This window comes from Oncorhynchus masou, chromosome 18 (genome assembly GCF_036934945.1).
Source record: "Oncorhynchus masou masou isolate Uvic2021 chromosome 18, UVic_Omas_1.1, whole genome shotgun sequence".
In the NCBI taxonomy this organism is placed as follows: Eukaryota; Metazoa; Chordata; class Actinopteri; order Salmoniformes; family Salmonidae; genus Oncorhynchus; species Oncorhynchus masou.
The window spans coordinates 47,487,654-47,502,131 of record NC_088229.1 but is presented as its reverse complement, the minus strand read 5'-3'; the positions used below and the strand labels follow the sequence as shown (position 1 = coordinate 47,502,131).

Genomic DNA, 14,478 nt, shown 5'->3' with positions numbered 1-14,478 from the left:
AAAGAACACAATTGTGCATTAGATGACCTTGTCTTTTCCAACTAGCACTGACTTTGCTGATAACTTCTTTATTGAGGGAAAATGTACTTACAATGACTGTGATATATGGTTGTCAGACCTCGCTATTTTAAGATGAATGCACTAACTGTAAATCACTCTGGATTAAAGCTAAATGACTAAAATGTAAATGTATGTAATTGTAGCGTTGATTCTGATTGAAACACACAGTACCTAGAACATGGTTGCCATATTCTCAGAATATTAGAAATGTGTATATTAGCAGTAGCATACTTTCTCTCATTTGCCATTTAAGCAATGATGTTGCCAGTGTTTGGTTCTAATTTTCAGAGTAAAAACTTGACGGACACTATGAAAGCTTAATGTTAGAGATCGGGCTACATTTTTCAACGTTCTGTTAAAAATCGCGCAACATTTCAACGTCCTGCTACTCATGCCAGGAATAATAGTATATGCATATGATTAGTATGTGTGCATAGAAAACACTCTGAAGTTTCTAAAACTGGTTCAATGATGTCTGTGACTATAACTGAACGTGTTCCGTGGTCAAAATCGGAAGGAAACCTGATCACAAAATCGACGGAGAAAAAAATCAATCCGCCAGTCTCTGTATTGTCTATTGGAAGGAATAATAGTTAAGGATGGGATTACAGTTCCTACAGCTTCCACACGATGTCGCCAGTGTTGTGATTTCGATGCAACTAAATCCTTGGTCATCTGAGTAATAGGCACATCCGGTCTTCAGGTCCACAGCTGGAAAAAATGGAACCGGAAAAGTGGGCTATGTTTTCCAAACTTGTTGCTATTGAATACAGATCGCTCCGTGATCAATTTGATCGTTTATTAACATTTACTAATACCTAAAGTTGGATTACAGAAGTAGTTTGAAGTGTTTTGTCAAATTTTATAGGCAACATTTTTAATTTTTAAAAATTACGTTGCGTTTAAAAACGGTGTTTTTCCTGGATCTGACGGTCTTCATAAATGGACATTTTGGGTATACAAGGACCGATTTAATCGAAAAAAAGACCCAATTGTGATGTTTATGGGACATATAGGAGTGCCAACAAAGAAGCTCGTCAAAGGTAATGAATGTTTTATATTTTATTTCTGCGTTTTGTGTAGCGCCGGCTACGCTAATTCTTTTGTTCACGTCCCCTTCTGGTATTTCGGGGTGTTGCATGCTATCAGATAATAGCTTCTCATGTTTTCGCCGAAAAGCATTTTAAAAATCTGACTTGTTGGCTAGATTCACAACGAGTGTAGCTTGAATTGAGTACCCTGCATGTGAGTTTTAATGAACGTTTGAGTTTTAACGAGTGCTATTAGCATTTGGCGTAGCGCATTTGCATTTATTGTTGGCAAGGTGGGACGCTTGCGTGTCGGGTTGCCCAGAGAGGTTAACTTGTTATCGCTGCAATCCCGATATCGAGATAAGTGTCATCAACGACCGCTGAAAGAATAGCGCTACATACAACAAATATTACTATAAATATTTATATTCATGAAATCACAAGTGCAATATAGGAAAACACAGTTTAGCTTTTTGTTAATCCACCTGTCATGTCAGATTTTGAAATGATGCTTTACAGTGAAAGCAATCCAAGCATTTGTGTAAGTCGTATCGATCGCACGATAAAACATTAAGTACACTTAGCATCAGGTAGCTCGTTCACGAAAATCACAAAAGCAATCAAAGTAATTGTTTACCTTTGATGATCTTCGGATGTTTTCAGTCACGAGACTCCCAGTTAAACAACAAATGTTCCGTTTGTTCCAAAAATATGTTTTTTATATCCAAAATACCTCTGTTTGTTTGTCGCGTTATGTTCAGAAATCCACAGGAAAGAGCAGTCACGACAAGCAGACGAAAATTCCAAATAGTTTCCATAATGTCCACAGAAACATGTCAAAGTTTTTTATAATCAATCCTTAGGTTGTTTTTAAAATATATAATCGATAATATATCAACCGGCTGTCCAAATTCTGTTGCGCGAGCAAAACTCATGTGACCACTTGACGCGATGTTATTGTTCTGGCTCATTTTTCAAAATAAAAGCCTGAAACTATGTCTGAAGACTGTTGACACCTTGAGGAAGCGCAAGGAAAAGGAATCTGGTTCATATCCCTTTAAATCCAGCAAAGGGAGGCTATGGAACATGGAGTTTTCAAAATCGAAGCCACTTCCTGTTTTGATTTTCCTCAGGGTTTCGCATGCAATGTCAGTTCTGTTATACTCACAGATGATATTTTGACAATTTTGGAAACTTTAGAGTGTTTTCTATTCAATACTAATAATAATATGCATATATTAGCAACTGAGACTGAGGAGCTGGCCGTTTACAATGGGCACCTTTTCATCCAAGCTACTCAATACTGCCCCTGCAGCCATAAAAAGTTCAAGCAAGTGTATTCTTCCCAGAGGATCAATACAGCTGCATTAGACAATGCATTAGACAAGAACCTTTTCACACAAGCACTGATATGTAAACCCTTCGTTCTAGGCTGAGTCTCCTCCTACACATCTGAACAAATATTGTAATTTAGTGCTAGACAGGACACTGAGTGATACGGGCCAGAAACTTTTATTTCTCCCTTAACGTGACCTGACCTGATCTCGACCCCTCTTCATCACTAATCCATGGCTCTCTCCCCTTGTCAATGCCTGCCACGTGATCGCTTTCCCTACATTCAGTACATTCCAAGCTTAATTTCCCCCGCCATATACTTTCCTCCTACAGATAGCCGAGGGGCTACACCAGAGGTTAATGGTTATGGCACCCCTCATTTCTCTATTACAACTAATGATTAATAAGGATTTAAAGTTCATAAATCCAAACCTATCATCAGTTATACCAAAACAATACACAACACAGAGATCCATCTCCATGTTTTAATGTGGAAACAAATATAAAAATCACGTGGGACAAAACACAAAACACAATATATTAAAGGGGAAATCTGCAGTTGCTACATCCTTTTTGAGTTTGTTATATCTGGAATACTTCTCCTGTCTTATCCAGTGTCCTGTGTGAATTTAAGTATGCTCTCTCTAATTCTCTCTTTCTCTCAGAGGACCTGAGCCCTAGGACCATGCCTCAGGACTACCTAGCATGATGACTCCTTGCTGTCCCCAGTCCACCTGGCCGTGCTGCTGCTCCAGTTTCAACTGTTCTGCCTGCGGCTATGGAATCCTGACCTGTTCACTGGATTGTGCTACCTGTCCCAGTCCTGCTGTATTCAACTCTCTCGAGACAGCAGGAGTGGTAGAGATACTCTTAATGATCGGCTATGAAAAGCCAACTGACATTTTCTCCTGAGGTGCTGACTTGCTGCACCCTCGACAACTACTTTGGTTATTATTATTTGACCATATTGGCCATTTATGAACATTTGAACATCTTGCCATGTTCTGTTATAATCTCCACCCGGCACAGCCAAAAGAGGACTGGCCACCCCTCATATAGCCTGGTTCCTCTCTAGGTTTCTTCCTAGGTTTTGGCCTTTCTAGGGAGTTTTTCCTAGCCACCGTGCTTCTACCACTGCATTTTTTTTTTAATTTTTTGTAATTTTGTCAATTTTACTAGGCAAGTCAGTTAAGAACAAATTCTTATTTTCAATGACGGCCTAGGAACAGTGGGTTAACTGCCTGTTCAGGGGCAGAATGACAGATTTGTACCAGCTCGGGGATTTGAACTTGCAACCTTTCAGTTACTAGTCCAACGCGCTAACCACCAGGCTACCCTGCCGCCCCTGCATTGCTTGCTGTTTTGGGGTTTTAGGCTGGGTTTCTGTACAGCACTTTGAGATATCAGCTGATGTACAAAGGGCTATATAAATAAATTTGATTTGATTTGTTGGCGCAATTATTAGAAAATGGAAGAAGTTCAAGATGACGGTCAATCACCCTCAGTCTGGGGCTCCATACAAGATCTCACCTCATGGGGTATCAATGACCATGAGGAAGGTGAGGGATCAGCCAAGAACTACATGGCAGGACCTGGTCAATGACCTGAAGAGAGCTGGGACCACAGTCTCAAAGAAAACCATTAGTAACACACTACACCGTCATGGATTAAAATCCTGCAGCGCACGCAAGGTCCCCCTGCTCAAGCCAGCGCATTTCCAGGCCCATCTGAAGTTTGCCAATGACCATCCGGATGATCCAGAGGAGGAATGGAAGAAGGTCAGGTGGTCTGATGAGACAAAAATAGAGCTTTTTGGTCTAAACTCCACTCGCCGTGTTTGGAGGAAGAAGAAGGATGAGTACAACCCCAAGAACACCATCCCAACCGTGAAGCATGGAGGTGGAAACATCATTTGTTGGGGATGCTTTTCTGCAAAGGGGACAGGACGACTGCACCGATGGATGGGGCCAGGATGGATGGGGCCATGTATCGCAAGATCTTGGCCAACAACCTCTTTCCCTCATTAAGAGCATTGAAGATGGGTCGTGGCTGGGTCTTCCAGCATGACAACGACCCGAAACACACAGCCAGGGCAACTAAGGTGTGGCTGGGTCAAGGTAGAGGAGTGGAGTGGAGTGGCCTAGCCAGTCTCCAGACCTGAACCCAATAGAAAATCTTTGGAGGGAGCTGAAAGTCCGTATTGCCCAGCGACAAACCCGAACCCTGAAGGATCTGGAGAAGGTCTGTATGGAGGAGTGGGCCAAAATCCCTGCTGCAGTGTGTGTAAAGCTGGTCAAGAACTACAGGAAACGTATGATCTCTGTAATTGCAAACAAAGGTTTCTGTACCAAATATTAATTTCTGCTTTTCTGATGTATCAAATACTTATGTCATGCAATAAAATGCAAATTAACTACTTAAAAATCATACAATGTGATTTTCTGGATTTTGTTTTAGATTCCGTCTCTCACAGTTGAAGTGTGCCTATGATAAAAATTTGAAATGATTTGTAAGTTGGAAAACCTGCTAAATCGGCAGTGTATCAAATACTTGTTCTACCCACTGTATCTACAATACAAAATCCATGTGTACATGTGTGTATAATGCATATGTTATCGTATGTGCGTATGCATGTGTCTGTGCCTATGTTTGTGTTGCTTCACATTCCCCGCTGTATATAGTCCTAGGGAAGATGACACCACATTTTGTCTCAGGTTTACATGAGCTCCAATTAGTCATCATGGCTCCGCCCTCTGAGTGACCCTCAGGCAGTGATTCAATCAAATCACTATCAACACGCGCACTGCACTTGACTTTAAAGGTAACTTACACTTTATTTGACAACCTCAGCGTTTACCGTGTATGCAATCTCAGCGAACATCATGGAAATTGCCTGCATGTCGACAGTACAGTACACATTTAATTGAATCCCAGCCAAAGTCAGCTCTGGATCTCTGTGTCTCTCGTATCCCCAGTGCTGCCCTCCTAGGCCAGGCATTTGTCTTTCACTGAACTGTGTGTGTGTGTGTATTACATCTTGCAGGGAACATTTGGCCGCAAGCCTCAAGCCAAGCCTGAGGATGACCGTTACCTGAGAGCAGCCATCCAGGAGTATGACAACATCGCCAAGCTGGGCCAGATCATGAGGGAGGGGCCCGTTAAGGTAAGGGACACACAAACACACAAAATATGTCCTCTCAGGTGGCAGTGACCACACATTCCTGTTGGGAACTAATATTTCTGCTTGTAAAACAACCATTGGTTTTGAGGTGCTGTGCGGTAATCTAAACATATTGGGACGGTGAATGTGATTTTGATTGACTGTGATTGTGACCCTAACTGCTGTCCTATTAGGGCACATTGCTCAATGTGGTTCTGGACGACTACCTGAGGCTCAAAAAGCTCTTTGCAGCCAGACTGGTCACCAAGTCGACCAGCCAAGGCGACCAATCGTCAGTCACAGAGGTGGGACGTGAGAAGAAGCAGGTCCAATCCTGTTGCTGTGTGCTGTCCTGCTCCCTGCCACCACCATTGGAGGGCGCTATATCACTCCTCTGTTTTCCCCACTGGCGCTTCTCCGTCTCACTGCCTCTGCTTGCATGACTCCTGTAGGCCACTGCCACCCCACTCTACTGCTCTATAGGATGTTGCCACCGACTGCTAGTGCTAACTGCTGTTTTTCCCCTCAGAATTCCTTTCAGGCTAATTTCTGACTGCTGCACCTTTTCAACATTATTGCAGCTGACTTTCAATGTTACTTAATTTCAATGAGACAATTGGTGCTGCTTTTTTGCTTATTCCCCCCAACTTCCTTCAACCCTCTACCCTTTAATATAATCTGCCTATTCCTCTCTTCCATGTCTCTACCTTCTTTCCTCTCCCAGCTGATCCAGAGTGACCTGGATGATGACGAGGATGAGCGAGTGGGCATGGGTGGCAGCTGGGGCACGCTGCGCTTCAAACACAAGCTCCCCGTAGAGATGAGAGGACCCGAAGGCGTGCACGTTGTTCACGGCAGCATGGGCACGCTCCTGACCTCTGACCTCAACAGTCTGCCTGAGGACAACCAGCTGGCCCTGGCGCGCTCCATGGAGGCGCTTAACGCCACCGACAGGGGGCTGTACACCGAGCGCAATGCCCGTACTGAGTCGGCCAAGTCCACGCTGCTGCACCATAACAACAAGGTTGATGACACACTGTCCGAGAGCCCGCTGGAGATCACAGAGTTATGACTAGCCTCGCTGGTCTGAGAAGATCCACCACTGAGTGGAGTGTCCTCCTGTCCCTCTGACTCTTCCTCGATCCTCTCCTCATAGACTGAGTGTCAGACACTGACCACTGTGACCAGTATACAGCCAGGAGAGATTTTGGAAAGCGGGCAGAGGGCCAGGGGTTGGAGGAGGTGGAGTGTGTATAGTCTGGGAACTTCAAATGCCAGTGAAGATCTTTGTGAGCCATGGAAGGTATGTGTAAGGGATTTTAATTTCATTTAATGCCTGATGGTGGATCAAATGCATAGGCCTGTGTGTCAATTGAAGACCTGGAACATAAAATAGCAAAGCAAACTGAAAGACTTCTAAGATAAAACATTTTGATAAATAGGACATTATGGCCAGCTTGTCTCTTGCAGGATATTATTTGGTCTCTTACACATTCAGCTAAGATCCAGGTGCCCAGCTAACAACATTCCCACACTTTTAGAGAACATTCCCTTAAGAGTCTCATTAGATCATTACCCAGTGGTGTAAAGTACTTAAGTAAAAATACTTGAAAGTACTACTTAAGTCATTTTTGGGGGATATCTGTACTTTACTTTTAATTTTCTTTAGGAATGTAGTGAAGTTAAAGTATGTATTTTTTGCTCCATACATTCTCCCTGACTTCCAAAAGTACATTGCATTTTGAATGCTTATCAGGACAATGGTCTAATTCACACAATTATATCAAGAGAACATCTCTGGTCATTCCTACTGCCTCTGATCTGACTAAACACATGCTTTATTTGTAAATTATGTCTAAGTGTTGGAGCGTGCCCCTGGCTATGCACATATTTAAAAAAAAAAAAAAAAAAAAAAAAAAAAAAAAAAAAAAAAAAGGGTGCCGTCTGGTTTGCTTAATGTAAGGAATTTGAAATTATTTAGTATTTACTTTTGGCACTTAAGTATATTTTAGCAATTACATGTACGTTTGATACTTAACTATATTTAAAACCTAATTATTTTAGACTTTTACTCAAGTAGGATGTTGCTGGGTGATTTTCACTTTTACTTGAGTCATGTTCTATTAAGGTATCTTTACTTTAACTCAAGTATGACAATTGGGTACTTTTTCCACCACTGCCATTACCTATTGTTTTCATAGGACTGTTCCAGTGATGTGCAAAGACTGTTTCATTCCCTTAATGTCAAACAGAACTTTCCCAGAACGTAGTTAGCATGTTCTCAGAATATTCAATATGAATGTTCAAGACACATTCATTGGGAATGTAGCAAGGACATTCCTGTGTCCAGTTTTCTAAGGGTTAGAATATTCAATCAACGTCCCACCAAACATACACAGAGCATGGTTGCCATGTTCTCAGAATATCTAAAATTATAATACGCTAATTATTCTAAACTGCAGAAGGGACTACTCCTACAATTTTTTATATTTTTTTCTTCATTTTCAGGCTCGAAAGAAGCATGCCGTCCTTTTACATCCGGTAGACCACTTTATATTAAGCTGGGTTTTGGTTTTTCAGTTTTTGTGTTTGGAATGGCACGGATACTATTGTGTCATGTTAATGACATTACGGCATAATTTCGCTCCTCCTCCAGCCCTATAAAAGGGACCCCTGACCCATCTAAAAGTAATTCGTAGTCAATGACAGAAAGCATCCACAGGCTTCTACAGGATGTCCTGGCATTGCAGGAGAGGAGGCTGCATGAGGCGTTAGATAAGCCAGGTAATTTACAGAAAGTATTCATACCCTTTGATTTATTCCACATTTTGTTTTGTTACAGCCTGAATTCAAAATGGATTCATTGGATTTTTTTTTCTCTCACCAACTACACACAAGTCCTGATAATGACAAAGTGCAAACATTTTTTTTATTATTTTTTTAGCAAATTTGTTGAATATGAAATACAGAAATACAGTACCAGTCAACTACTCATTCAAGAGTTTTTATTTTTACTATTTTCTACATTGTAGAATAATAGTGAAGACATCAAAACTATGAAATAACACATATTGAATCATGTAGTATCCAAAGAAGTGTTGAACAAATGTAAATATACGTAGCCACCCTTTGCCTTGATGACAGCTTTGCACACTCTTGGAATTATCTTAATCAGCTTCATGAGGTAGTCACCTGGAATGCATTTCAATTAACAGGTGTGCCTTGTTAAAGTTAATTTGTTGAATTTCTTTCCGTCTTAATGCATTTGAGCCAATTAGTTGTGTTGTGACAAGGTAGGGGTGGTATACAGAAGATAGCCCTATTTGGTAAAAGACCAAGTCCATATTATGGCAATAGCAGCTCAAATAAGCAAAGAGAAACAACAATCCATCATTACTTCAAGACATGAATGTCAGTCATTGCCGAAAATTTCAAGAACTTTCTTCAAGTGCAGTCGCAAAAACCATCAAGCGCTATGATGAAACTGGCTCTCCTGAGGACCGCCACAGAAAGGAAGACCCAGAGTTACTTCTGCTGCAGAGTTAACTGCACCTCAGATTTTAGCCCAAATAAATGCTTCACAGAGTTCAAATAACAGACATATCTCAACATCAATTGTTCCGAGAAGACTGCGTGAATCAGGCCTTCATGATCGAATTGCTGCAAAAAAAACACTACTAAAGGACACCAATAATAAGAAGAAACTTGCTTGGGCCAAGAAATATGAACAATGGACATTAGACCGGTGGAAATCTGACATTAGACTGGTGGAAATCTGTCCTTTCGTCTGATCAGTCCAAATTTGAGATTTGTGGTTAAACCGCCGTGTCTTTATGAGACACAGAGTAGGTGAACGGATCATCTCTGCATGTGTGGTTCCCACTGTGAAGCATGGAGGAAGTGTGATGGTTCTTTGCTGGTGACACTGTCAGTGATTTATGTAGAATTCAAGGCACACTGAACCAGCATGGCTACCATAGCATTCTGCAGCGATACGCCAACCCATCTGGTTTGAGCTTAGTGGGACTATACTTTTTTTTCTCAACAGGATAATAACCCAAAACACACATCCAGGCTGTGTAAGGGCTATTTGACCAAGAAGGAAAGTGATGAAGGGCCACATCAGATGACCTGGCCTCCACAATTACCCCAACTCAATGGAGATGGTTTGGGATGAGTTGGACCGCAGCCAACAAGTGCTCAGTATATGTAGGAACTCCTTCAAGACTGTTGGAAAAGCATTCCGCATGAAGCTGTTTGAGAGAATGCCAAGAGTGTGCAGAGCTGTCATCAAGGCAGTGTGGCTACTTTGAAGTGTTTTTACGTTGGATAAAAGCAGACACAGAACTATTAAATGGTATATCATACACTGCATTTGAGGAACAACGGGAAAGTAATTCTGCTTTGAAAGCTAATACATTTGTATTCTCACTTATGAGAAACGTCCTAACAGCAGCAGTCATGGACCCAGGCTAAGTTGTCACAATGACATTCTATAAAATGGACACTTGGAGTATTTTGTTAAGACAAGTAGCTAGCTAGCTAGCTAGCTAAACAATGAACCATAATCCCAACTCATGGCATTACTACCCTAACAGCTAACATTAGCCTATACCTAGCCAAGCAAATGTCTCTGAGATACAAATAATAAGATCATAAATGTAACGTTAGCTAGCGAGTCAGCCAGCTAACGTTAACTAGCTAGCTAACCATACATTTTAACTTGAAATGAAAAGACTAAGTCAAAATTTAAAATGTGTCATATCCTCAAATGTAGCTAGCTAGACTATCTTACCTGTATACATCATGGTTGAACGCTTCTCCCTGTCACGGATGCCCTGGTTGCCCTTAGTTTGAAAATGTAATCCGGAGACAGGTATTTTCTCCATCTCCTTAGCTATCATACTCTAATTCCACTGATTTCAAAACTCAGTCCTCCAGAAAGTGGAGAACGACACTTATGCAGTTCTACTAAGTATTATATATATTTTTAAAGCTGCGTCAGACAGGATTACCTACACATACTGACCAGCTCAAATAGACAGAAGCGTGCTATGTGGCAGACCAATCCTAACTCATCTCTTGGCATGTCCATCCCACTCATTATCTCATGGCTAGCAGGAAGGTTGTCATTTTCTGTGCTAAACCAACAATACTTGAAGTGTAACAATTGTATTAATATTGAAAGATTCCTTACACATTTGTTATTAAGGCACATGAAAGTTCACATGTTCCAGAAGGCATTTCTGCCAAAAAAAAACATTTTGATAAAAAAAAATATTACATTCAAATGGCTCGTGTGAAGTAGTGACCCACGACGTACGCCTAGTTTCCTGAAACGGTTCACATTTAACACTTTTTGGGTTACTACATTATTCAACGTGTGTTATTTCATAGTTTTGATGCCTTCACTATTACTCTACAATGTAGAAAATATTTTTAAAAATGAAGAAAAACCCTGGAATGAGTAGATGTGTCCAAACTTTTAACTGGTTCTGTATCTCATTTACATAAGTATTGACACCCCTATCCAATACATGTTAGGATCACCTTTGTCAGCAATTACAGCTGTGAGTCTTTCTGGGTAAGTCTAAGAGCTTTGCACACCTGGATTGAACAATATTTGACCATCATTCTTTCAAAATTCTTCAAGCTCTGTCAAATTAGCTGTTTATCATTGCTAGATAACCATAACCATGATTTTCAATCAGATAAGGTCAAAATTGTAACTCGGCCACTCAGGATTATTCACTGACTTCTTGGTAAACAACTCCAGTGAAGATTTGGCCTTGTGTTGTTTTAGGTTATTGTCCTGCTGAAAGGTGAATTAATCTCCCAGTATGTAACGATGTGCACTGAGAGTCGGGAAGCAAGTTCAGGGAGTGAATAAACAAAACATAACACAAAACAAGAAACACGAACAACGCACAGACAAGAAACAGAAAGAATAAAGCCTGGGGAAGGAACCAAAGGGAGTGACATATATAGGGAAGGTAATCAGGGAAGTGATGGAGTCCAGGTGAGTCTGATGACGCACATGTGCGCGTAACGATAGTGACAGGTGTGTGCCATAACAAACAGCCTGGTGGTCTAGAAGCCGGAGAGGGAGCACACGTGACAGTGCCCCCTCCCTGACGCGCAGCTCCAGCCGCAGGACGCTGACCAAAATGATGATCCCGGGAATCAGGAGAGGACACTTCTACAGAGGCACGGGAAACCTGTCAATCCAACTGAGACGCAGGAGCATGGCGACCTAGAGCGCCAGAGAGAGCATACCTGACGGTACTCCCTCCCCGGCACGTTCGGTTCCAGACACAGGACGCCAAACCAAGGGACGATCCCAGGGATGAGGAGCGGACCTGTCACCCTAGCTGAAGAGCGGGAACCTGTCGCTGGGTGGGACGCAGAACCTGACAGACCGACTGAGGCAGGGAAGCCTGGCGATCCGGCTGAGGCACGAGAGCCAGACGAGCCGGTGGACGCAGGGGAGCCTGGAGATCCGACGAAGGCATGAATGAAAGCCCGACCAGCTGGCTGAGGCATGAAAGCCTGTAGCGCCTCCCAGACCCAACGTCATTCCACCTGACACAAAAAATACACTCCCTGATGCTTCCCTAAGGGGAGGCATTATTCTGTAATGATGTGCGCTGAGAGCCGGGAAGCATGTTCAGGGAGTGACTAATTTAATGAATAAAAGAAACATAATACAAAACAAGAAACACTAACAACGCACAAACCAGAAACAATAACGCCTGGGGAAAGAACCAAAGGGAGTGACATACAGTGGGGAGAACAAGTATTTGATACACTTCCGATTTTGCAGGTTTTCCTACTTACAAAGCATGTAGAGGTCTGTAATTTGTATCATAGGTACACTTCAACTGTGAAAGACGGAATCTAAAACAAAAATCCAGAAAATCACATTGTATGATTTTTAACTAATTCATTAGCATGTTATTGCATGACATAAGTATTTGATCACCTACCAACCAGTAAGAATTCCGGCTCTCACAGACCTGTTAGTTTTTCTTTAAGAAGCCCTCCTGTTCTCCACTCATTACCTGTATTAACTGCACCTGTTTAAACTCGTTACCTGTATAAAAGACACCTGTCCACACACTCAATCAAACAGACTCCAACCTCTGCACAAGACCAGAGAGCTATATAAGGACATCAGGGATAAAATTGTAGACCTGCACAAGGCTGGGATGGGCAACAGGACAATAGGCAAGCAGGTGAGAAGGCAACAACTGTTGGCGCAATTATTAGAAAATGGAAGAAGTTCAAGATGACGGTCAATCACCCTCGGTCTGGGGCTCCATGCAAGATCTCACCTCGTAGGGCATCAATGATCATGAGGAAGGTGAGGGATCAGCCCAGAACTACAAGAAAGGACCTGGTCAATGACCTGAAGAGAGCTGGGACCACAGTCTCAAAGAAAACCATTAGTAACACACCACGCCGTCATGGATTACAATCCTGCAGCGCACGCAAGGTCCCCCTGCTCAAGCCAGCGCATGTCCAGGCCCGTCTGAAGTTTGCAAATTACCATCTGGATGATCCAGAGGGGGAATGGGAGAAGGTCATGTGGTCTGATGAGACAAAAATAGAGCTTTTTGGTCTAAACTCCACTCACCGTGTTTGGAGGAAGAAGAGGGATGAGTAAGGTCGTGGAGTGGCCTAGCCAGTCTCCAGACCTGAACCCAATAGAAAATCTTTGGAGGGAGCTGAATGTCCGTACTGCCCAACGACAGCCCCGAAACCTGAAGGATCTAGAGAAGGTTTGTATGGAGGAGTTGGCCAAAATCCCTGCTGCAGTGTGTGCAAACCTGGTCAATAACTACAGGAAACGTATCATCTCTGTAATTGCAAACAAAGATTTCTGTACCAAATATTAAGTTCAGCTGTATCAAATACTTATGTCATGCAATCAAATGCAAAAGAATTACTTGAAAATCATACAATGTGATTTACTGGATTTTTGTTTTAGATTCCGTCTCTCACAGTTGAAATGTACCTATGATAAAAAAAATTACAGACCTCTACATGCTTTGTAATTAGGAAAACCTGCAAAATCGGCAGTGTATCAAATACTTGATCTCCCCACTGTGAAGGTAATCAGGGAAGTGATGGAGTCCAATCTGATAGACACTTCCGGCGCCGACAGAGATGGCCGCCTCGCTACGCGTTCCTAGGAAACTATGCAGTTTTTTTATGTGTTATTTCTTACATTAGTACCCCAGGTCATCTTAGGTTTCATTACATACAGTCGAGAAGAACTACTGAATATAAGAGCAGCGTCAACTCACCATCAGTACGACCAAGAATATGACTTTCGCAAAGCGGATGCTGTGTTCTGCCTTTCACCCAGGACAACGGAATGGATCCCAGCCGGTGACCCAAAAAAACGACTTCGTAAAAGAGGGAAACGAAGCGGTCTTCTGGTCAGACTCCGGAGACGGGCACATCGTGCACCACTCCCCTAGTATACTTCTCGCCAATGTCCAGTCTCTTGACAACAAGGTTGATGAAATCCGAGGTAGGGTAGCATTCCAGAGGGACATCAGAGACTGTAACTTTCTTTGCTTCACGGAAACATGGCTCACTGGAGAGACGCTATCGGAGTCGGTGCAGCCAGCTGGTTTCTCCACGCATCGCGCCGACAGAAACAAACATCTTTCTGGTAAGAAGAGGGGCGGGGGCGTATGCCTTATGGCTAACGAGACGTGGTGTGATCACAAAATCACACAGGAACTCAAATCCTTCTGTTCACCTAATTTAGAATTCCTCACAATCAAATGTCGACCGCATTATCTACCAAGGGAATTTTGTTCGATTATAATCACAGCCGTATATATTCTCCCCCAAGCAGACACATCGATGGCTCTGAAC

General features: G+C 42.4%; 1 protein-coding gene across 3 annotated transcripts in view; it reads left to right on the top strand.

The window, feature by feature from the left end:
* Nucleotides 1-7,492, top strand: part of LOC135504722 (cadherin-23-like) — a 611,744-nt gene extending 604,252 nt beyond the window's left edge. For 2 of the 3 annotated variants that reach the window (XM_064923533.1, XM_064923534.1), the window contains 3 exons: nt 5,470-5,589; nt 5,781-5,891; nt 6,311-7,492. In XM_064923533.1, the coding sequence (XP_064779605.1) occupies nt 5,470-5,589; nt 5,781-5,891; nt 6,311-6,658 (579 nt within the window). In that variant the 3' untranslated portion in view covers nt 6,659-7,492. The remainder of the gene's footprint in view (nt 1-5,469; nt 5,590-5,780; nt 5,892-6,310) is intronic. The other variant, XM_064923535.1, reaches the window with a different exon arrangement.
* Nucleotides 7,493-14,478: the final 6,986 nt, after the last annotated feature.